The sequence below is a fragment of the Cucurbita maxima genome, unplaced genomic scaffold, assembly GCF_002738345.1.
Source record: "Cucurbita maxima cultivar Rimu unplaced genomic scaffold, Cmax_1.0 Cma_Scf00024, whole genome shotgun sequence".
NCBI classification, from domain to species: Eukaryota; Viridiplantae; Streptophyta; class Magnoliopsida; order Cucurbitales; family Cucurbitaceae; genus Cucurbita; species Cucurbita maxima.
The window spans coordinates 478,514-501,098 of NW_019272040.1; the positions used below are offsets into that span (position 1 = coordinate 478,514).

Consider the following 22,585-nt stretch of genomic DNA (forward strand, 5'->3'; position numbering starts at 1 on the left):
GGGGGGGGGGGGGGGGGGGGGGGGGGAGATGGTGTGTTTTCGTGTTAATTCTTTATTCGTTGAATTTATTTTTGTACATTATACGTGTGGTGTGTGTATGTTTCTTGTTTTGGTTTCCAGAAAAGAGATGGCCAAACCTTTGCGTTCTGGGCAAAATTTTGAGTGAGCTTTTTTCAAACACAATAAGGGTTTACAGGATTTCGTTCATTTATGGATAGAAATGAAAAGAAAATTGAAGAATTTATGCATCTTTTCACCAAAATTGAAGAACAAAAATCTTTCTGGTAATATGTATTTTTTTTTTCGGGTTAATATTATAATGTATTAAGTAGATGAACTGTGCTCTATTAATCCTTAACTAATATATTTTAAGGCTTGTGGGGACCTGCATCGAATGTGCATCGAATGAGGAAGGAGTGATGATAGATTTTTTTCGATAGTTACATGGGGACATAGTCAGAGATTACATTCTTCTCCGACATTGCCCCAATTCTCATTACATAAGAACATTTTTAAATTTGTTAAAATGTTTTATATTTTATAATGGCTAGAAAATGAAAATTATCATCCTATAAGTAATAAACTTCTTTTTTTTTGTTCCTCAAAATTATAAAATTATAGATAGGTATAGACATAGAGGCAGCCCTATAAAGGATAATCCTTATGAACAAATACCTCGGCGATTCCCGCTCTTTCAAAATGATATTTCTATCATTATTAATGCTACACCATAAATGTCATTTATATATATAATTACAAATGTTATTGATGCAATTTTGCTCCTATTACCATAAAAAATCTTTCTTCCCTGTTAATAAAAAATTCTCTTTGTAGCATGTGACTATGATCCCGGAGTAAAATTACATTTTTACCCTTCTAAATGGAGTTTAACAATCAATATCATCAACTAATAGTTTAACAATTTATGAGTATGTATAAAAAGAAGAAAACTTTAAATCTTCGGTCGTATCACATTGGAATTTTTAAAGATTTTTTTTCAATTTTATTATTACAAAAAATGTCGAGATGAATTGAGAATTAAATTTGTTAACCGGAATGATAATGATATTGACCTAGAATCGAAAGATGAGGGATTTTGTTGATTCGATAATTTTAATTTTTAATATGGAAAAGCATATAATAACCAAATTAGATTTGATTGTGAGGATATGAATTGAATGATGTATATGCATTTATTATGATTGATAGTCAAACTTAGGGTTATAACTTTATCATTTTCTTCATTTGGATTTTATCCCACAACAGAAACTTCATCTGCATTTGATGCATGTGATTCAACAGCATTCATGATAGAGAGAGAGATAATGGCATTTTTCTTTTTCTTTTTACACCCCTTTTAATTCTCTCTCTTTTTATCTTATTTTAAGGTTCAAAAATCATTTATAAATTATTAATGTAACATGTCCTCTCCCAACGTTTACTTTCAAGCTTTCTCTCAAAATTTTAAAAACGAGTTTATTAGGGAAATTTTTTCACACCCTTACCCTTGTAAAAAATGTTTCGTTCGTCTTTCCTACCAATGTGGGATCTCACAATCCACTCTCTTCGGAGTCAGCGTCCGTCCTCGTTGACACTCGTTTCTCTCTCCAATCACTACTGTTAAGGATATTTAGTAATAAATTATAGTTTACCATATATATTATATTTGATATTTTATTATAAGGCAAATATTAGATATTTGCCTTATTATCATAGGTATTTTTCCATTTATTGTTATTTCCATTTATTACTATTTCCATATCCTTGTAATTCATTTGATTATAAATAAGATAACTCTCACACCATTTAGGAGTAGGAGTGGCGAATTAATCAAACATTCACAACTACGTGAACATCACTAAATGAATGACGTAAGATCAATTAATAAGATAAAAGTAAAAAATATAATGCTAATTTGTATTAATAAGTTATTTATAAAGGAAAAGGAAAAAAAAAAGTGTCTCTAGCAATGATTAGGGTTTAAAATTAGGGTATGGCAGGAATCTTTTCACGGATCACCATTGTTCCCCCAACTAATCTTTTGAGGTCCATAATCGGACAATAATTGTGCCCCCAACCCTTTTCATTTAACTTCAAATTTTGACCTTTCTTTTTCCCTTCTCCAAAATATGAACCCAAAAGTACATTGAAAGCGTTTAATTCAAGCGATTAGCATATTCGATATCTAAGTTTACGTGACTCGAATTTTAACATTAATAATTCATTGACAACCGATAAAACTTATTTTTTAAAAAAGAAAATTTAAATAATTTAAGAACATTCTCTACGAATCTGTATTTGGATAATTTTTAAAAATAACTTTTATTTATTAAAACAAAATTTTAATGATCTTGTGTTTAAATAATTTAATTTAAAGATATTTTGCATCTATCTACATTAATATATTTTTCATAATTTTTTTTTTTATAAAAGTAAATAATTTAATTACGACTCTCACTGATATTACAATTATATATATATTTCTTTTTTCTAAAACTTATTTTTGGGTCAATCTTTGACTTTCAAACTATGGAAGTGGGTGTGGAGAAGTGCCAAATCTTAACTATTGATCCATTGAATGTGAAAGAAAGAAAAAAAAGTCCAGTCTCTTAGAACGAGTTTTCAGGTAAAGATGAACAAAGTTGACATCAATAAGTGGTACGTTAGGTAGGTACTAACATCGTTATCTAAAGAACGAGTCGATAATGAGATCCAATTCAAATTTCGACGTAGCACAAAAAAATTAATTAGTGAAGATTGTTATCGCCATAAAATTGTTATATCAAACCCATCGAGATAACATTATTAGATATAACATTATCATCATAAAATTAAGACGCTAACTAGTAATTTATTATTATTTGAAAATAAAGATTTTGAGTGACTTTAATTCATATTATCAATTAATTTATATTATTGGGTAAACGAGGTCTATCCTGAATTAATTAAACTCCTTAGAATATTTTTTGTAATCTTAACAACAATTAGTGGCTTTCAAAGCTGGATTTGGACAGCATTACCCACTTTTTAAATCTTCCATTAGTATTCCTATCTTTTTCTCTTTGGGTTTTGCTTTTTTTTCCTTCTACTAACCCTAGTGCGATTGTGACCATGTTTGTTCTCGGTCATACACTAAAACGCGTTTTCTAAATCATGTTTTATTTCCCTCTTTGATCGATGTGGGATCTCACAATTCATCTTCTTTGGGGGCCAGTGTCATCGCTGACATACTATCGTTGTCAACCTCATGGTTTTAAAACGCGTCTACTAAGAAGTGATTTCCACACCTTTGTAAAGAATACTTCGTTCTTCTCTCCAATTGTCGAAATTTCAACTTCGAAAAGTAATACCCGAAAAATTATAAATCATAAATCCAACAAAGGCAGATACAGGGTAGCAACTGATGTAGAGGTTACATATAAATTTGGAGTTCCTTCATTACAAGACAAAAACCCTAATTGATTGAGAGACAGAGAAACCAAGGTGTGGGCTACAAACCCCACTCCACCTTTCCACATACATAGATCTGGATAACACTCACTAATTCTCTTTTTCTCTTTTTTTTTTTAATTTATTTATTCAAATATTTAAATACTTAAAATTTAAAATAATCACCACTTTACCAACTAAACAAGTTGTAATATGAAGTAAATTAATGTCGAATAACTTGCGAAATTAATTTATTTATGTTCGAAACTTAATTTTCATCAAAATAATACATTTATGAGTAATTATTCATTTTTGGACCTTATATACTTTTTATAAGTATTTTCAAATTTTAATTTAATTTTTTTAAAATAGACATTGACCATAATACCCCTACGTCTGAGATTGGGGCCAGCTACAAAGAGGATGGCGTCGGCCGTTTCTGGTGGACTGTAGCAAATTGGGCAGGGGTATGTCATGGAAAATAAAAATAACTAATTTTATTTTAATTACCAAGTATGCCCTTCTCTTCTACGCATCACTCGTGAGGATACGCCACAAAATGCGATTAATATAAAAACTATGGTTTAAAATTTTATGATTCAATTGTGAAAATTCCATAAAGTTCTCCAACTTTTTTCCACTCAAAATTCAGTGAAATGGGTGCTCTAAAGCTGCTGTTGCTGTTAGTGGTTTCTTTATCAGTGGCGGCGGCGGGGAAATCCAGCCACCACCGTCTCCGGCGATTCGAAGCTCAGCTCCACCTGAAGAAGCTGAATAAACCTGCCGTCAAGTCCATCAAGGTTATAAGGCTTCTCAAGTCTTCTTCTTCTTCTTCTTCTTTGGGTATACACTTGAATTGAAGAACTTAAAATGTGTTCTTTTTACAGAGTCCTGATGGGGATATAATTGACTGTGTTCATATGGCTCACCAGCCAGCTTTCGATCATCCTCTCCTCAAAAACCATACAATTCAGGTCTTTTTTTCTTCAATTCTCCAATTCTCGGTTTTGGGTCGTTTTTTTCTTCAATTTGTGAGATGGGTTTTTTCAGATGAGGCCAAATTTTCATCCAGAAGGGGTTTTAAGTGGCAATAAAATGTCTTCAAAAGGTTCAGAACCAAAGCCCATAACTCAATCATGGCACTTGAAGGGAAGGTGTCCAGAAGGGACAATTCCCATTAGAAGAACAACAAAAAGAGACATTTTGAGAGCAAATTCTGTGAAGAGCTATGGGAAGAAGAAGCCTCAAGCCACTGTCAGACCAACCTCCATTGATATCGATCTCAATGGCCAAACAGGACATCAGGTACTTCAAGAAACAGAGCATATTGTTCTTATTTGTTCTTTACAATTTTTTTAAAATGTGGATTTTTACTTTTTGCCTTTGCTTTTGGAGTTGTTAGCATGCAATAACATATGTTGAAGGAGGACAATACTATGGAGCTAAAGCAACCATAAACGTTTGGTCTCCCAAAATCCAACACCCAAACGAATTCAGCCTCTCCCAGATCTGGATTCTTGGAGGAACTTTTGGGGAAGATCTTAATAGCATTGAAGCTGGTTGGCAGGTTCATAGAATCTTCATTAATTCCCAGTTTTTGTATCAAAGATTTCACCTTTTTGAGTAATCTTTTCTGGGTTTGGTTTTTTTCCAACAAAAACAGGTTAGCCCTGATTTATATGGAGATAACAACACCAGATTCTTCACTTACTGGACTGTAAGTTCTTCAAATTTCATAATTTTTTATGAACTCCCCTCTGAATTTCGATCAAAATTGACCTGAATTCGTTGTTTTTTTCGAAACAGAGTGATGCATATCAAGCTACTGGCTGCTACAATCTCCTCTGTTCTGGGTTTGTTCAAATCAATAATGAAATTGCTCTGGGTGCTAGCATTTATCCCATTTCTTCTTACAGAGGCTCTCAATATGATATTAGCTTGCTCATCTGGAAGGTCAGCTTCAAGAACATAACCCAATTCGACCAATTGAAAACAGAGCATCTCTGACAATTTTTTTAAAAATTTGTTTTTAGGACCCGAAGGAAGGAAACTGGTGGATGCAATTCGGAAATAGCTATGTTTTGGGTTACTGGCCGGCGTTCTTGTTCTCCTACCTCACCGACTGCGCCTCCATGGTTGAATGGGGCGGCGAAGTCGTTAACTCTGAATCTGGCGGCCAACACACTTCCACTCAAATGGGTAGCGGCCACTTCCCCGGCGAGGGCTTCGGCAAGGCCGGCTACTTTAGGAATATTCAGGTTCGTTAATTCAGTGTTAAACTAAAATAATTTGATTAAATTATGTTATTTTAGGATCAAAGTTAAAATTTAAGTTAATGAAACAGGTGGTGGACGGCTCCAATAATCTCCGGCAGCCGGAGGATATTGGAACTTTCACTGAGCAACCCAGTTGCTACGATGTTCAGAACGGGAAGTCCGGCGACTGGGGTAATTACTTCTTCTACGGCGGGCCGGGCAGAAATCCAAACTGCCCGTGATAAAATTCTCTCTCTCTAAATATATAAAAATATATTTTAAATGCATTTCTTGTGCATCATTTTTAGTGGGTCTTATTGAGATATGTTTAACTTGTGATGAAGCTTTTCTCTCTCTCTATCTCTGCACATCAACTGTGGGAGAGACAGAGAGAGAGAGAGAGGCTGATTTGTTTGTTTCGAAAGCTTAGAAGGAACAAAAAAACAAAAAAACATGGCTAATGATTTGTTTTATCTCTTTGGAAATGTGTATAAGTGTGTTTAATTTTCTCCTTCGTCTTTCATTTACTAGAATTTGAATCGTCAAATCTAGCGAGTTTATAGTTTATAAAGGTGTGCATGACATTTAATGGATTAGACTCGTATAGAGTAAATTATGTCTCGTAATTATCTATGAGACTCCACATTAGTTAGAGAGGAGAACGAAACATTGTTTATAAAGATGGTGAAATATCTTTTATAACAGACTTGTTTTAAAATAGTGAGACTTGATGACAATACATAACTAATTAAAACGGATAATTTTTGCTAGTAGTAGCTTTGAGCTGTTACAGTTGGCATCAGAGCCAGACACCGAGTCGTGTGCTAGCGAGGACATTAGATCCCCAAAGTGATAGATTGTGAGACCCCATATCGATTGAAGATGGGAACAAAACATTTTTTTATAAAGATATAGAAACTTCTCCCTAATAAACACGTTTTAAAACTGTGAAGCTAAATGACAATACGTAACAAGTTAAAACGGGCAATATCTGTTAGGGGTGGCCTGAGGTTGCAAAAGTTAGTATCAGAGTCCGACACCAGGCGTTGTGCCAATGAAGACGATGACCCTCAAGAGGATGGATTGTGAGACTCAATTATCAGATTAGAGAGTGAAACAAAATATTTTATTTTATAAGAGTATAGAAATCTCTCCTTAATAGAGACGTTTTAAAACTGTGAGACTGATGATGATACGTAACGAGTCAAATTAGACAATATCTATTAACTATGGCCTCGAACTGTTACATTTCCAAACCCTAAACCCTAACCTAAGTGTTTAATGGCATGTGTAATGAATTATTATTGAATAATGGATGAACTTAAGAATATAGGTATATGATTTGAAATAATATTAATTATTAAGGTGTGGTTTTTATTTTTGATATCCCTAATCCCATAACCAAAATAAGTGTCAGAAGAGTCAAAGTCAACCTGCTTTTTTTTGTTCGAACAGATGCATGTGGGTCGTTGGATCCATGTGAACTGTTGGTGTGTTCCAAATCTGACAGATAATGTTTCAGTTTCAGCTCAAATATTCCATCAAAATAATTAATCCAAACAAAAAATAATTTAATCTCTTGCCCTTTTGTCTTGGACATTTTCTTTTAATTTTTTAATGGGTTACTAAATCGGAGTTTTTTTGTTCCTCTCATTATGGGTTTAGGGTTTAAATTCAAAAAAAATACAAGTTTACTGTTAGTAGATATTGTCTATTTTGACCTATTACGTATCGCTGTTAGTCTCACGATTTTTAAAATGCGTATACTAGGGAGAAGTTTTCACACCCTTGTAAGAAATGTTTCGTTTCTTTCTCCAACCGATGTGGGATTTCACAATCCACCCTTTTTCGGGGTCCAGTGTCCTTGCTAGAACACCACTCGGTGTCTGGCTCCAATACTATTTGTATTTGTTGGATGATGAAAGTGCCACATTCGCTAATTTAGGGAATGATCGTGAGTTTATAAATAAAAAATACTCCCTCCATTGGGATGAGACCTTTTGGAAGCCCAAAACAAAGCCATGAGAGCTTATACTCAAAGTCGACAATATCATACCATTGTGGAGAGTCATGTTCGTCTAACCGTATCGACCTTAGTTTTCTACTAACCTAAGACAATATCTATCAAACCCGTATATGAAAATAATTGAAAAGTTAAAAGGAAATAATAGGATAACATATTTTTATATGAATATAAGAAGAAACAAAGGTACACTCGGAGCACATGATATGAAGACATAAAAGGAATCTAAAAATCCACGAGATTAGATTCCATTCCAGCTACTTTTATTTTATTTGATTACATAATATATATACTAATTTCTCCAAGTTTATAGTAGAATGCTGCCAGCTCCTGTCTCATAATCAACTAATCCTGAAAATTAACAACACAAACAACGCTAATTAACAGTACTTTCTTCAAACAAAAATTCAATTTTAGGGTATAGAATTTCGTACTTGGAACAGTCAATTCCAGCGGAGATGCTAAAAGGCAGTGTAATGCCGCAATTTCCAGGAAGATCTTCAGCCAATTTAGCGTTGTATTTCACATTACCAGCAACTGATTTGATGCATTCGCATGCAGCCTTCTTGTCATCACTGCTTGTGGCTGCCAATGAAAGCGCTTTGGCACCATCGCAGCATGCGCTTGGCGGCTTCCCACTGCCGCTCATGAGGTAGCTCACGCATGGCATCAAGTTCTTTGTCACGTCATTGCATGAGATTGCTGCCTCTGATTCTTGAAGAAGCAATAGCATCATGAACGCCATGGTTACTTTAAGAGATGCCATGGCTTGTAGCTTATGGGATCAAGTGGAAGGTGTGATATGATCTTCAAACTTTATGTAGAGGGATTTGGATGAGAAAAAATGGTGGCTGGTTTGACTAAGGGTTTTCTTCTTCTTTTTTTACTTATGGGCTATCAAACAAGTTATTGTATTGTATGATATGATGATTCTTGCACTCAAATGGAAAGTTCAACCACCCTACAATTGTCTTGTTGTTCTATACTACAAGAAATGAAAAGGGTGTGGATATGGGTGTGTGCTCGTTAGGTTGAAAATGCATAAATAGTTGGATGTAGTTGAAATTTTATGTCTGTTTGAAATTTGGATAGCTCGAGAACGAGTGTATATAATGGACATATGGGTTTGTGCTGGTTAGGTTGAAAATACATAAATAGTTCGATGTAAGTTGAAATTTCATGCCGGTTTGAAATTTGTGTAGCTCGAGAATGAGTGCGTATAATAGACATATTGCTAAGATTCATAGTATAAAGTTTTTAAATATGAAGACATAATATATAAGGGATTTTATAATGGCATTTAAAAGCATAGTATAGATGGACCATGCCTTGATTTTGGTGAGATTCTTAAGCATCGGCTATGTTAGACGGTTCCACAAACCCACGATTTGACGTTTCAAAAAGCTACCTCTACAGCTGGCATCCTTTGTCCTCTTTTTTTTAATATAAATATCTTATAAAAAATCAATTTATATTCTTCAACTTTTAATTTGTTTAATCTATTTCGCAATATAAACATAACATATTTTATTACAAAGTTAAAAATTCAATTTTCTATTATTTAATTTATTTGAACTCTAAATTTAAACATTTTGCTAAATTTACCTATTAATTTTAACAAAAAATACCCATATATTTCAAATCTTTATAAAAATTAAATTTAATTAATGTATAAGATTAACAACTAAATAAATGTATAAAATAAAAAATAGCCCTCGGCTAGGGCCGAGGTGGAGGTTAGTCTATTTTTTAGAGTCATGAATGAAACTTGGCTCGTGGTATTTTCGTTTGGTCCAGCTTAATTCTTTTTTAACCTAATTCATAAAAGACACGTAAATTATATTTTTAGGAAGGTTATGTGAGTCGTTCTCCTATTATAATTTTGGTAACTAACGCCCGGAAATTACATTTATTAAATATCATTTTTTAAAATTAAACCTCATTACAGATAAAGTTTTCAATATTTATTAAAGTCTAGTATTTATAAGATATAATTATAAAAAATAAAAATAAAAAAGTTTACATGAAAATTGAAATGAATGTTGTAAAATTTCATATTTTCCCTATTTATGATTATTGTATTCTAATTTTATTGTATTCTTATTACGACCTATGATAACGAACAGGCCCCATAATGTAATCTATGTATGCATGGGCCTGTTGGAGATTTGAAGCCCAATAAGAAGGCCCAATAAGAAGGCCCACTAAGGCAGCTTCTCTATTCCAATGGAAGCGTTCAAAGCCCAAACTAATTACAATTAAATCATTATAACCTTCCATATATTTAAATTAATAGATTTTTTGTATCTTTAATATATTACTTTTACTTCTATAATTTAAAGTTTTAGAGGAAAAAAAAAATCAGAATTTACCAATTTTTCATGCCATAAATATAAATATTTATTAAAACCCTTAAAATCTACCACTAACATATATTATCCATTTTGGTCCCTTATATATCACCGTTAGTCTCACATATTTACAAGGCATATGTTAGGGAGAGGTTTTCACACTCTTATAAGAAATGTTTCGTTCTCTTCTCTAACTGATGTGAGATTTCAAAATTTACCCCTCCTTAAGGGCTGACATCCTCACTGACACATTGCTCAGTGTCTAGCTCTGATATCATTTGTAATCGCCCAAGCTCACTACTAACAGATATTGTCCGCTTTGACATGTTACATATCGCAATCAGCCTCACATTTTTAAAACACGTCTAGTAGGGAGAGATTTCCACACTCTTAAGAGGAATGTGTCCTCCTCTCTGACTGTTGTAGGATCTCATAATCTACTTCCTAGGGGCCAGTGTCCTCATTGGTGTCACAATCACACTTTTGATGGTACCGGACTTGCGATCGTGTGACACTCACTTTCCAATGACAAGTGAGCTAAGTCAATTCGTTCTTGCGTCGCCTACGGCCAAGCGACGTATGCTCGAGCCTCTAGCCTCAGTTTTAAGAGAAGGTTTTAGAAAACGAGGGCAGAGAGAGATTTTCGAAAGAGAGATTTTTGAAAGAGACATTATATAAGCAAGCAAGAGAGAAATAACAACGGCTCAGTATATAACCTTGAGTAGGGGTTGACAACTAGTCGTATCCCCATATAGTACATTCTGAGGCATTTCATGTCTGACAAATCTAAACATGATATTTCTGAAACGTCATACTTCCTAGAAATACAAAAATAAAATACTAGAATATGAAAATACATAAAGAGTTGGGCTTGTCATGGGCATGCGACCATGGGCAACACGTCTTGGACGAGCATGACCGTGACATCCTCCCCCACCTAATTGGTTGACGTCCCTGTCAACCGACTACTTTAAAACCTGGCGATGTGGGTGGTGGCGAAGTTCAGATCTTCGGCGCGTTCCCAGCTGGTTTCCTCCGTAGGGAGATTCTTCCATTTGACAAGGAATTCATGAATCATCCGTACAGGTCTTCCTATCTTCCTAACCCTGTCGGCTAGGATCTCCTCTATTTCTTTGCTGTCTCTTTGTTTCAGATCAATGCTCGGTCTCGTGATTACATTTCGCTGGTCGTAGTCCGAGTCAGGGTGATTAGGGCTTCAAGTTGCTCACATGAATTACTGGGTGGATTTTCATCCATGTGGGTAGCGTAACTCTGTAGGAGGTAGCCCCGATCTTTTTAAGGACTTCAACCGGGCCTTCATATTTTCGAACTAGTCTTTGGTCCTTTCGGCTACAAAATATGGTATGTTCTGGTCTTAACTTGATGAGGACTTGATCTCCTGCTCGGAATTAGAGGGGGCGACGCTTCTTGTCCGCCCACTTCTTCATATGCTTGGAAGCTTTCTCTAAATATTGTCGGGCTATATCTGTTGTCTGCTTCTATTCGCTTTTGAAGTTTTGAGCTTGAGAGTTTTTCCCTGCATAAGGATGATCAATAATATGGGGCAAGGCCAGTTGTCGTCCACTTACAATTTCGAAGGGACTCTTCCCCGTAGACGAGCTCGTTTGACAATTGAAACAGAATTGGCGACATCTAGCAGTTGTATCCAGTTCTTCTGGCGAGCGTCGATGAAGTGACGTAAGTATTCTTCGAGCAAGCAGTTGAACTATTCTGTTTGTCCATCGGTTTGAGGATGATAGCTCGAGGAGATGTTTAAAGTCCTTCCCAAGAAGGCGAATAATTCGGTCCAAAATGTGCTAATGAATCTACCATCTCTATCACTGATGATGCTCAACAGAATGCCCCATAACTTGACAACGTGTTTGAAGAATAGTTGGGCTGTTAGTTCAGCCGAGCATAATTTGGGAGTGGGGATGAACGTCGCATATTTCGAGAACTGGTCTATGATAACAAGATGGCGTCATATTCCCTGACTTTTGGGAGGTGTGTTATGAAGTCCAGAGACACTTTTTCAAGGCCTTGTTGGCACAGGTAGAGGTTCCAAGAGTCTCAAAACTTTGGCTTTCTCGACTTTGTCCTGTTGGCAGATGAGGCACGCCTTGGTGTTCTGCATGATGTCATCCCACACATTCGGCTAGAAGTACCCCTTTTTTATTAGCGCATATGTTCTTTGCCATCCAGGGTGTCCGACCCATAAGATATCATGACATTTCTGAATGAGCTTCTTCCTTAGTTCTCCCGTTCTTGGGACGTATAATCTGTTTCCTTTAGTCATTAGAAGGTCTCCCTCAACCCAAAACTGTCGTGTCTTCCCAGCTTTAGCTAGTTCGACGACGGCTTTGACCGATGGGTCTTTGTGTAAATGTTATTTGATGATATCGCGCATCGATCCATCGATCTTACTTGAATGAATATGGGCTAACATGTATAGGGACGCATGTTCGCCCTTCCGACTAAGCGCATCGGCTGCTTGATTACTCTTTCCTACCTTGTGTTTGAATTTGAAGTCAAATTCCGCCAACGACTCTTGCCACCGGGCTTGTTTTGTTGTCAATTTTGGTTGATCGAAGAAGTGGCAGATGACACTGTTATCCATCTTCACTATAAACTGTGATCCCAAGAGATACTGTCTCCAGACTCGTAAGCAATAGACCACAACCAGCATTTTTTTTTCGGAGACAGTGTATCTTCATTCAGCATCATTGAGCTTTCGACTTTCATAAGCGATGGGGTGACCTTCTTGAATAAGGATCCTGCCTAGGGCAAAGTTGGAAACATCTGTCTATTTCAAATGGCTTTGTAACATCTACTAACCCGAGGACAAGACCCCTCGTCATGGTTGCCTTCAGATCTTCAAAGGCCATTTGACATTTATTTGACCACGACCAAGGGTGGTCTTTCTTTAGAAGCTCTGTTAATGGGGCGACTCATCGTGAAAACCCTTTGACGAACTGCCTATAGTAGTTTGTCAATCCTAGAAAGGATCGCACATCGGATACGGAAGTAGGGATTTTCCACTCTTGGATAACTTTTATCTTATCTCTATCCATATCGATCTGTCCACAACTGATGACAAGTCCAAGGAAGTTGATGCATGTTTGTGCGAAGGCACATTTTTCTTTCTTGACGTACAACTAATTCTGCCGCAGCTTGTCAAACACCAGCTTCAAGTGCACCTTATGTTCCTCTAGGGTTGTATTGTATACAACTATGTCATCGAGGTATACTATAATGAACTGATCCAAGTATTCCTAGAAAACTTGGTTCATTAACGTGCAAAACGTAGCTGGGGCGTTTGTCAAGCCAAAGGGCATTACCAGGAACTCGAAGGCCCCATATCTTGCTACACATGTCATCTTGGACTCGTCCCCTTCGGCGATACGTACTTGGTAGTACCCTGATTGTAAGTCCAACTTCGTGAAGTATTTGGCCCCGTGAAGTCGGTCGAACAAGTCGGAAATTATCAGCAGTGGGTATTTGTTGTGTACCGTCACCTTGTTTAAGACTCTATAATCTATGCACAGACGCACCGTCCCATCCTTCTTTTTCTGAAATTGTACGGGGGCTCCGTAAGGTGCCTTTGCCGGGCAGATGAATCCTGCCGTCAACAACTCATCTAGTTGTTTCCTCAATTCGGCTAGCTCAGGGGGGGCCATCCGGTATGCGTTCTTCGCTTGGGGTTTAACCCTGGGAAGGAGTTCAATTTCGTGATCAATGCCTTGACGAGGTGGTAATGTTTGTGGTAAGCTCTCTGACATTATGTCATCATAACTGTTTAGTACCTCCTTGATTTCGCTTGGGATAGTTTCCTCAGTGGTCACTTCTTCCATTAGTGGTATAGCCATAAATGTAGGTTCCTCTCATGCGAGTCCTCTTTTCAATTGTATGACTTAGATCATTCTAAGATTACCTGGTTGCTTGATGCTTGCAAGTATTACTGTGGGATTATGGTCGGTGATCACCAATCATTTCATTAGTGGCATTGGGATGACTTTGTCTTCTAGGAGGAACTCCATCCCAAGTACCACGTCAAAGTCGTCCATGCGAACCACGACAAGGTCCAACTCTCCTGTCCAAGCCCCTAATTTGAAGGGGACTTTTGGAAACTCCCACAATAGGAAAATCCTCGGAGTTGACATGATAAGATAAAGAACCACTACAAGAGGAGTAAGATTTGGATTACCTTGTTGATCGAATATCTCAAGGCAAGAACATTGTTTGAGATTCGAATCACTCCACAAGCAAGATCGATCATGTCTAGCTTGAATGATTCTTGTTGATCAAATATCTCAAGGCAAGAACACTTGCTTGAGATTCGAATCACTCCACAAGCAAGATTGATCATGTCGAGCTTGAATGATTGTACATGCAACCTAAACTACATAGAATTGCAAAGAAACTTAGCCATTGGCTGAAGAAGAGCACAAATGCTTCTTTTACTATATTTTTCATGTCTGCTTACAAATACAATATACATGGCTTTATATAGCTTCAAAATGAAACTACTAAAGACCTTACAAGAGTTTTTACATTCATACTTAATGGCCATAATTAACTATGTAATTGTAACCTAAAGTAAATAAAAACTCTTAAAATACATTAATGAAATACAATAACTCTAAATTGTAATCCATCCAAAATTAATCACATGAAACTTCATTCTTCTCAATGTGACATGAATTGAAATATCTTTTGATAATTTCAACAATATTTTCTTCACATCTTCATTGAAGCATATTGTATGATTGATGTCCCGTGGTTCATATCATGACAACTTTCATTTTTTCAGGGTTCTTTTCTATGGTGAGTCTCAATCTTCGTGCTTCTTGATCGGCAATGAAGTTGTGGGTTGCTCCTGAGTCTCTCAAGGTGCTCTTGCTTGGTCGAGAGTTTATTGTCGCATCCACGAACATGAGCCCTTTCTCTATTATCTCCTTCGGGTCGACCTTCCGTTGGAGGGCTGACAAGAATTTGAGTGCGCCCATTCGGGGGGTTGTCTTGATCTTTCTTCTTGTCTAACATAGTCTCAACTCTCGTGTCGTCGCTCTCTTGAATGGACACTTGGAGTGCACTGAGAGAGGCCCGATGAGGACAGTAGGACAGTTTGTGGGGGCCTTTACATAACAGGCATTGTAAAGGTGTCATCGGGTGGTTCCTTTGGGGGTAAGGTCCTCGAGATGTCCCTGCTTGGTTGTTCTGAGGAGGTCTATCTGTCCACTCGCTTGGTCTGTCGTTACTTCCATTTGGCTTATTGGGGCTTCCATTTCGATAACCTGGCGGCTTATATGTTTTGCCCCCAATGTTTAGGGCCTGTGTTGTTCTTCTTTGGTAATCTGCTTCGTTCCCATAGTCTAGGAGTCTCTCGGCGTTGGCATTTGCGGTAGTTAGGTCTTGGACCTTTTTCTCGTGTACTTTTGTTTTGGCCCACGGTTGTAACCCATTTATAAAGAAGAACATCTTGTCCTTCTCTGATGTGCCCTTGATATCTAGCATCAGGGTCGAGAACTATCGACATAGTCCCTTATGCTTCCAGTTTGTTTTAGAGCTATTAGTTCTAGATGTTCTACGTTTTAGGGGAAGAATTGGTCCTTCAACTCTCTCTTGAGGTCTTCCCACGAGTCTATGGTGCACAATCCATTTTCGATGTCTTGCACCTTCGTACGCCACCAAAGTTTGGCGTCGTCTATGAGATACATCGAGGCTATTGTCACCTTTATGTCGTCGGTACAAGCCGTTGGGGTTTTGAAGTACTGTTCGACATCAAAGATGAAGTTCTCCAACTCTTTGGCATCCCGGTTCCCTTTGAAAGGTTTAGGGTCTGGGAACTTCAGTTTGTTTGATCCTGTATTAGTTTGCCCAGCTGTGACGTTCTCCACGGCTTTCATGGTCACCTCAATTCGGGTGCTCATGACGGACATCTTTTCTTGGATGTTATCGATCGTTGTTCTGAATTCGTCAGTTAATCCATTGAACAAACTCATCATTGTATTTTGTAGCACTTCGAACTCTTCGCCACGTCCCTCCTTGTGTGCGACAGAGCTATCGGGGGTACCAGACAGTCTTGGGTTGCTCGTAGGAGCAACTCTTTCTTCGAGCGAGGCCACTCGAAACATCAATTTTGCGATTGGTAACCCATCCAAGCGGTTGCCCATTACGTCGATTTCTACAACTTTTCCAATCAATTTTGTCATCCGTGCTTCCAGGAAGCGGATGGTGTTAGAGACTTCTTTAAGGAACATCATTTTCTCCTCTATTAAAGTAAGCCAGTCGGATTGTGATTTGGGTGTCGACTTTGCCGTCGACATGTTTTCAGTCTTTGCTATTTCACAGAGCTTACAAAGCTCTGATACCACTTGTCACAATCGCACTTTTGACAAGTGAGCTAAGCCAATTCGTTCTTGCGTTGCCTACGGCCAAGCGACGAATGCTCGAGCCTCTAGCCTCAGTTTTAAGAGAAGGTTTTAGAAAACGAGGGCAGAGAGAGATTTTTGAAAGAGACATTATATAAGCAAACAAGAGAGAAATAACAACAACTCATAGTATATAGCCTCGGGTAGGGAGAAGTTGACAACTAGTCGTATCCCCCTATAGTACATAGGCATTTCATGTTTGACAGACCTAGACATGATATTTCTAAAACGTCATACTTCCTAGAAATACAAAAGTAAAATACTAGAATATTAAAAGACATAAAGGGTTGGGCTTGTCATGGGCATGCGGCCATGGGCAACTCGCCTTAGACGAGCATGACCGTGACAACTAGCACGCTGCTTGGTGTCTAGCTTTGATACCATTTGTAACATTTCAAGCCTATTACTAGTAGATATTGACCACTTTTGTTCGTTACGTATTTGCCCTTACAATTTAAAAATGCGTCTACTAATAGAAGTTTCCATTCTCTTATAATGTGCCTACCTAGTAGACATGTTTTAAAACCGTGAAATTGACGACGATGCGTAATAGGCTAAAACAAACAATATCTTCTAAGAGTGGGCTCAGAGTGTTATATATATATTTTGTGCGTAAACATAAACACAGATAAGAAGCCAAGTGTGGTGGGGAAAAGGGTATGTCTCAGAAATACAAGAGCGAGAGACAAAAATCAGAAGGTAATTTCTTTTCCCTTTTTTAGAGTCTCGATATAAATTTTAAACTTTGTTTTTAATTTTTATTCAATAGAGTAGTTAGGCCTGCTCTATAAATAAGTTTTCTTTTTTCTTTCTTGTAATTAATTAATATTTTCAAACCCCCAAAACGGTAATTAATTAAGGACTCATGTTGTCGGCTTTTAGTAGCATTAGCAGGCCGGCCGACAGGCAAAGATTTCTCTTTTCTTGTGTGTTCTGTTTTATAAACAAACCATTCAAACAGGGTTTTGCCTGAAAAGAAGAGTGTTCTGTGTGTTTGAGCTTTCTTTTTTAAGCTGACACTTTTCCTTTTGTTGTTCAACGCATTCTGGGATTTTGATGAAGCTTACAAACACAGCGTTAATGGAGGGTGGAGAAATTAGAAGACTTCATGTCGTTTATTTTCTTAGCCGGATGGGACACGTGGAGCAACCCCATCTCATCCGTGTTCATCATCTCCCCCGTCACGGCGGCGTCTATCTTCGAGGTATCAACTTTGTTTTCTTCTTCATACCAATCTAATTTGTGTTAAGAATTGTTGGTATGATGTAGCACGAGGCTTCTTGAGTAAAAAGAAAACAAAGCTAAAGATTATGTTCCGAGTGAACAATATCATACCATTATGGAGTCATTACAATACATTTGATAACTTTATTAGTCGATGAAACTGTAGGACTCTATGTTTGGTCAGAACAGAGCATGATAACTACTTTTTTTTTTATGTATAACAGGATTATTAGTTACTCGTTGGATTTATGTGAGGCATTTACCATTAAGTGATTTATATGAATCATTATTATTTCTTTCTGGGATTGCTCTATTATTTATCTATTTACGTATTTTAAAAATATAAAAATCATTTAAGTGTAAGTGCAATAACTGCACCAAGTACTATTTTTACCCAAGGTTTTGCTACGTCAAGTTCTTGAACTGAAATGCATCAATCCCCACTATTAGTACCCGCTCTTCAATCTTATTGGTTAATGATGCACGTAAGTATGATGGTATTAGGTTATGGTATTAGAGTCATGCCATTAACTTAGTCATGTCAATAGAATCTTTAAATGTCGAACAAAGAAGTTGTGAGTCTCGAAAGTGTAATCAAAAGTGACTCAAATGTCAAACAAATGGTGTACTTTGTTCGAGCACTCTAGAAAAGGAGTTGATCCTCTATTAAGGGAGAGGGTATCCGAATTATCGAGGATTGTTAGGAGAGAGTACTACATTGGAATAGTTAGCTCACATTGGAACTATATATATAGTGTTGGCTAATTACGATTCATTCACTAGCTCAAAGTGAACAATATTGGTAATTTCTAACCATTCATTAACGAAATGAGTTTTATTTATTTTGTGAGGTGAAGACGTAAAGAGATGGCTAGGGGAATTGAGAGGGAAGGCGATGCCGAAAGCGTTCGCGTGGTCATACAAAAGGCAAGTCAATTTTTCTTTTAAATAATATGAGAGAGAGGAGAATTAATTGGAGTGAGAAAATGCAGAAAGTACAGAGCAGGGTACGTTTGGCAAGATCTGGTGGATGACGATCTCATAACTCCAATTTCTGACAACGAATATGTTCTTCAAGGATCCCAATTATATCCCACTTCTCTATTTGGTAATTCCTACTCGTGACCCTTTTGTTTTTTCTTTTTTTTTTTTCTTCCCATTTTCTTCATGTTCATATCTTTTCCACAGATAATTCTCGCCTCTGTTCTTCCTCCTCGAACAGAAAGGATTTGGATGCTTATGAAGATTCGGAGCGATCCACGGTGACCGACGATGGAGATTCCATGAAGGTTGAAGAACAGGCTAAGAACTTGGAGGTAGCCAAAAAGGGAATTGGAGAACATAGCATGCAGAAGGAAGGTAATGATTTTTAGTATGATATTGTTCCTTTTGAATATGTATTTACTTATAAATTCATGATAAACCCTTTAAAATGTTAATATTGTTTTGAAATCTTTGAATAGGTGGACCCATGTCAACAGTTTCATCAGCTTCGTCGTCATCAGCATCGTCATCGGAGCAACATGCATTTACAAAGAGCAAGAGCTACTCAAGTGGAGCTTCTACCATGCTTCGTCAATGGATTACGTGTGGGGCGATAGATACAGACGACTCCATTTTGATCAAGAATCCATCGCCCAAAGATTCATTGTCGAAAAAACCCAAAAACGATGTCGTGTTTTGTAGAGACAATGAGATGGGTGGCTCAGCCCGAGTTCAACGAAATTCTTGGGATGGGAACCTTGAGCTCTCCCGCCAACACAGCCAACAAAATTCTCGGTAATTTATAAACTTTAAGTTATAATTGTTAGGAATTACAAATCTCCACAATGGTAAAATATTGTTCACTTTGAGCATAAAGTATCATGGTTTTGCTTTGGCCTTCCTTAAAAGATCTCATATCAGTGAAGATGTATTTTTTTTACTTAAAAACCCATAATGATTCCCTAAATTAATCTAGGTGGGACTCCCTCCCAGCAATTCTCCGTTCGAACAAAGTACAACATAGAGCCTCCCTTGAGACCTATGGAGCCCTCGAACATCCTCCCCACTCTTTCTCTGGAGCCCTCAAACAAAATACATCATTTGATCGACACTTTAGTCACTTTTGACTACACTTTCGAGGCCACAATTCTTTGTTCGACATTTGAGAATTCTACTAGCATAACTAAGTTTAGGGCATGACATTGATCACAATTGTTAGGATCGCACAACAACACACACTCGATCTAGATGAAACACAAATAACAGGAGAAAGAAAATGCAAAAAAGAATATTGGCTAAAAATTTTATCTCACAGGAAAACTTTGGATGATTCAAGGAAGAAGAGGCAGAAAGAGAGCGGCAGGGGAAAGGTGGCGATGACTCACAAGCCGATGGCAGGACCGAATTGCTCGTAAGTTTGATAGATTTGATTTTGATGAAAATGGGTTTGAATTTTCTTTTGTTTGTCAACGCCAATAAGTCAATGCAGGCTATGTGGGAAGAGTTTCAAGCCAGAGAAGATGCATTCACACATGAAATCGTGTAAGGGACTCAAGTCGCTGACCAAGACTGGTACGACATCGACTAAGTCAAAGTCAACCAGGGCAAAATCTTCCGACAAGGAACTGGTTTCCACGTGTCTGTTGACCAACTAGGACAGCTGATAAGATAAGAAACCACTACAAAGAGAGTAAGATTCGGATTAACTTGTTGATCGAATATCTCAAGGCAAGAATATTGTGATGAACTCCATTGAAGGAAGAAAGAAGGTGAAATATTGGGCCAAATATGAGCTCTGATCGTTGCCATGCAAACCCCTCCAAGAGTAGTTCCTTTGCAGCCTCTTACTAAACCATTCCGTTCATGCCACGCTTCCCCTTTTTGAAGTATGTGAAATCTCAGTGTACTTAAATCAGTAGACCATTATTGTTCTTATGCCCTGTTGTTGTCCGAGATGGAATCAGCTTAAGGAATTCAAGGTTGCGTGTGCTTTAAGAATGCTCTGCCAATGGAATGGACCAGCACTAACTTGCTTTGAAAACTCACACGGCCCTGATAAATAACCTGCAATGCAAACAAAAAAGGGGATATAAAACAAACAAACTACTTCACTTGCTTTTCTTTCCTGAAAAAGCTTAGTGGTGGAGGGGTAGGTATAATAGAGGTAAAACACACTTCCCACCTAATAGCATGATTTGGATCAAATTCGAGATCTATATTCGGCATCCGATGGCCCCGACATTTTCCTACAACAGGATTACGTTACTTACTTCTCGCTTCTTAAGAGCAAAGACCATCCCAATAAATCAACACGAGTCCTTCTAGTATATTTTATCTCATATTCATCGAAGAACATTTCGAGAATGTCACTCAACATAGAATTGTTTCAAGTAAAGTATTCTTAACTACGGAATTTTTGTGATTGAGCCACCAAAAAGGAAGGTGTATATCTTATTGGTATAAATCGTGACTTTCAATTCTTTTAAGTATTTCTTAATCTTCTTTCCTTAAAATTACTCTTATTCAAATGTTCTCTTAGTTCATTTATGTATCATCCTTAGTGTCACATAAAAATAACTTCTAGTAAAATAAGTAGAGATGGAATCATCAATTATTTTATGTCAAATATCGATTAAGTTAACATTTGAAACCAAAGTATATAAACTAAAATATTATTTTGAACATTTTTTCTACGAACAATACTAGCCTAACACAAAAATCAATAGATACTCGTTTTTACCAATACGTAGGCAAATATTTTTATTTCTCCATCCTCATTTTTCACTTTGCACCATCAATCATGTTCACATCCATTGGCGTAGTATTTGAGAAACTATACCTTCTGTAGTTCTTAGTTCGATTCTTAATCAATCCACAGAACTTTAAAATAAGTATTTGTCTCGAGGGGGATAACTTGAGATTAAAAAACAAGATATATATAAATAAAAATTCAACATTCACCTAATTAAATTGGGGATCTAAGAAAACACAACAAAAGAAGAAATTTATGAAACCCAGTTGAAGCAAGCAAAGGGCAACATCATTACTACTCAATTCATTTGAATGAAAAGATGTTTGGTAATACTTTAAAAACAACACCAACCCACAACCCTTTTCCAAATTTTCAGCTGACTTCTGACCATTTTTTTCCTCAGCTGTAAAGAGCAAACAATCTAAAAAACAAAGACTTTGCACCTTTTGAAATGCCTTTAAAACTACCACCTTCATTGTTCGCTAAGCAATCTTTTGTACATATATATAGAAGGGCATGTAACACATGGACTATGGCCTTTCCATTTGTGAGGCAATGGAGAGTGAGAGCATTTCTCATAAACACTATTATGATATCTCCATGTCAAAGAGAACAAGAAAGCCAGCCAAAATTCAGGATGAGCTTCAAAATCTCACACCGAATAATGAAGATCTTAATGTCGATAATAGAGATCAATTTGGGAGTCCTACAACAAAAGGGTTCGAGAACAATGAACATAAAAGCTTGAAGCAACTCATGAATGAAGAAGAGAAAGCAGAGACGAGGTTAGGAGAAGACGAGGGCAGCCGAGGAAGGAACTCACTTGGCCAACACTTTAGTAAAGAAGAGATGAACAAAAATCTTCAAATTGTGAAGAAACAACATCGAGATGGACTACAAGGAGTGAAGCTGAAAAAAGTGGTCGGAAATTTTTTGAGAAGTTTGATAAAAGGTGGCGATAAACACCAGCTGAAGAAGCCAACAAAAAAATCATTTCTATAATTCACAATGAAGAGAAAAATGTTCATTACAACTTCATCAACAACATCGAGATGAACTACAAGATATGTTTTAACCCATTCTACCCATTCTACAAGATAAAATAATAATTATTATAAAATATATATATAGAGATT

The 22,585-nt window shown here is 36.9% G+C and overlaps 4 protein-coding genes across 4 annotated transcripts; 3 read left to right on the forward strand and 1 right to left on the reverse strand.

Annotated features, from left to right (window-relative positions):
* Nucleotides 1-4,015: 4,015 nt before the first annotated feature.
* On the forward strand, nucleotides 4,016-6,191 carry LOC111497611. Its single transcript, XM_023148444.1, has 8 exons — nucleotides 4,016-4,229; nucleotides 4,317-4,403; nucleotides 4,480-4,734; nucleotides 4,832-4,996; nucleotides 5,093-5,146; nucleotides 5,236-5,382; nucleotides 5,463-5,687; nucleotides 5,774-6,191. Exons 1-8 carry the CDS (start codon nucleotides 4,086-4,088, stop codon nucleotides 5,924-5,926), a joined length of 1,230 nt encoding a protein of 409 aa, XP_023004212.1. The 5' UTR covers nucleotides 4,016-4,085; the 3' UTR covers nucleotides 5,927-6,191.
* Nucleotides 6,192-7,844: 1,653 nt separating this feature from the next.
* LOC111497697 (non-specific lipid-transfer protein 8-like) lies at nucleotides 7,845-8,626 on the reverse strand. The gene is made up of 2 exons (XM_023148586.1): nucleotides 8,142-8,626; nucleotides 7,845-8,058 (listed from the first exon to the last, which is right to left on the reverse strand). The coding sequence occupies exons 1-2, from the start codon at nucleotides 8,471-8,473 to the stop codon at nucleotides 8,049-8,051; spliced, it is 342 nt and encodes a 113-aa protein (XP_023004354.1). The 5' UTR covers nucleotides 8,474-8,626; the 3' UTR covers nucleotides 7,845-8,048.
* Nucleotides 8,627-17,569: 8,943 nt separating this feature from the next.
* On the forward strand, nucleotides 17,570-20,691 carry LOC111498045 (protein UPSTREAM OF FLC-like). The gene is made up of 8 exons (XM_023149097.1): nucleotides 17,570-17,693; nucleotides 18,571-18,644; nucleotides 18,710-18,821; nucleotides 18,902-19,072; nucleotides 19,177-19,492; nucleotides 20,013-20,108; nucleotides 20,187-20,357; nucleotides 20,445-20,691. Exons 1-7 carry the CDS (start codon nucleotides 17,570-17,572, stop codon nucleotides 20,350-20,352), a joined length of 1,059 nt encoding a protein of 352 aa, XP_023004865.1. The 3' UTR covers nucleotides 20,353-20,357; nucleotides 20,445-20,691.
* A 999-nt stretch (nucleotides 20,692-21,690) lies between these two features.
* LOC111497689 lies at nucleotides 21,691-22,529 on the forward strand. Its single transcript, XM_023148576.1, has one exon. It carries the CDS (start codon nucleotides 21,975-21,977, stop codon nucleotides 22,449-22,451), a length of 477 nt encoding a protein of 158 aa, XP_023004344.1. The 5' UTR covers nucleotides 21,691-21,974; the 3' UTR covers nucleotides 22,452-22,529.
* The last annotated feature ends 56 nt before the right edge of the window (nucleotides 22,530-22,585 follow it).

Coding starts and splice junctions, on each gene's coding strand:
- LOC111497611 (XM_023148444.1), top strand. CDS start 4,086: ATGGGTGCTCTAAAGCTGCTGTTGCTGTTAGTGGTTTCTTTATCAGTG. Junction 4,230..4,316: donor CTGCCGTCAAGTCCATCAAG/GTTATAAGGCTT, acceptor TTCTTTTTACAG/AGTCCTGATGGGGATATAAT. Junction 4,735..4,831: donor ATGGCCAAACAGGACATCAG/GTACTTCAAGAA, acceptor TGGAGTTGTTAG/CATGCAATAACATATGTTGA.
- LOC111497697 (XM_023148586.1), bottom strand. CDS start 8,473: ATGGCATCTCTTAAAGTAACCATGGCGTTCATGATGCTATTGCTTCTT.
- LOC111498045 (XM_023149097.1), top strand. CDS start 17,570: ATGGAGGGTGGAGAAATTAGAAGACTTCATGTCGTTTATTTTCTTAGC. Junction 17,694..18,570: donor CGGCGGCGTCTATCTTCGAG/GTATCAACTTTG, acceptor TGTGAGGTGAAG/ACGTAAAGAGATGGCTAGGG. Junction 18,645..18,709: donor CGTGGTCATACAAAAGGCAA/GTCAATTTTTCT, acceptor AAATGCAGAAAG/TACAGAGCAGGGTACGTTTG.
- LOC111497689 (XM_023148576.1), top strand. CDS start 21,975: ATGGACTATGGCCTTTCCATTTGTGAGGCAATGGAGAGTGAGAGCATT.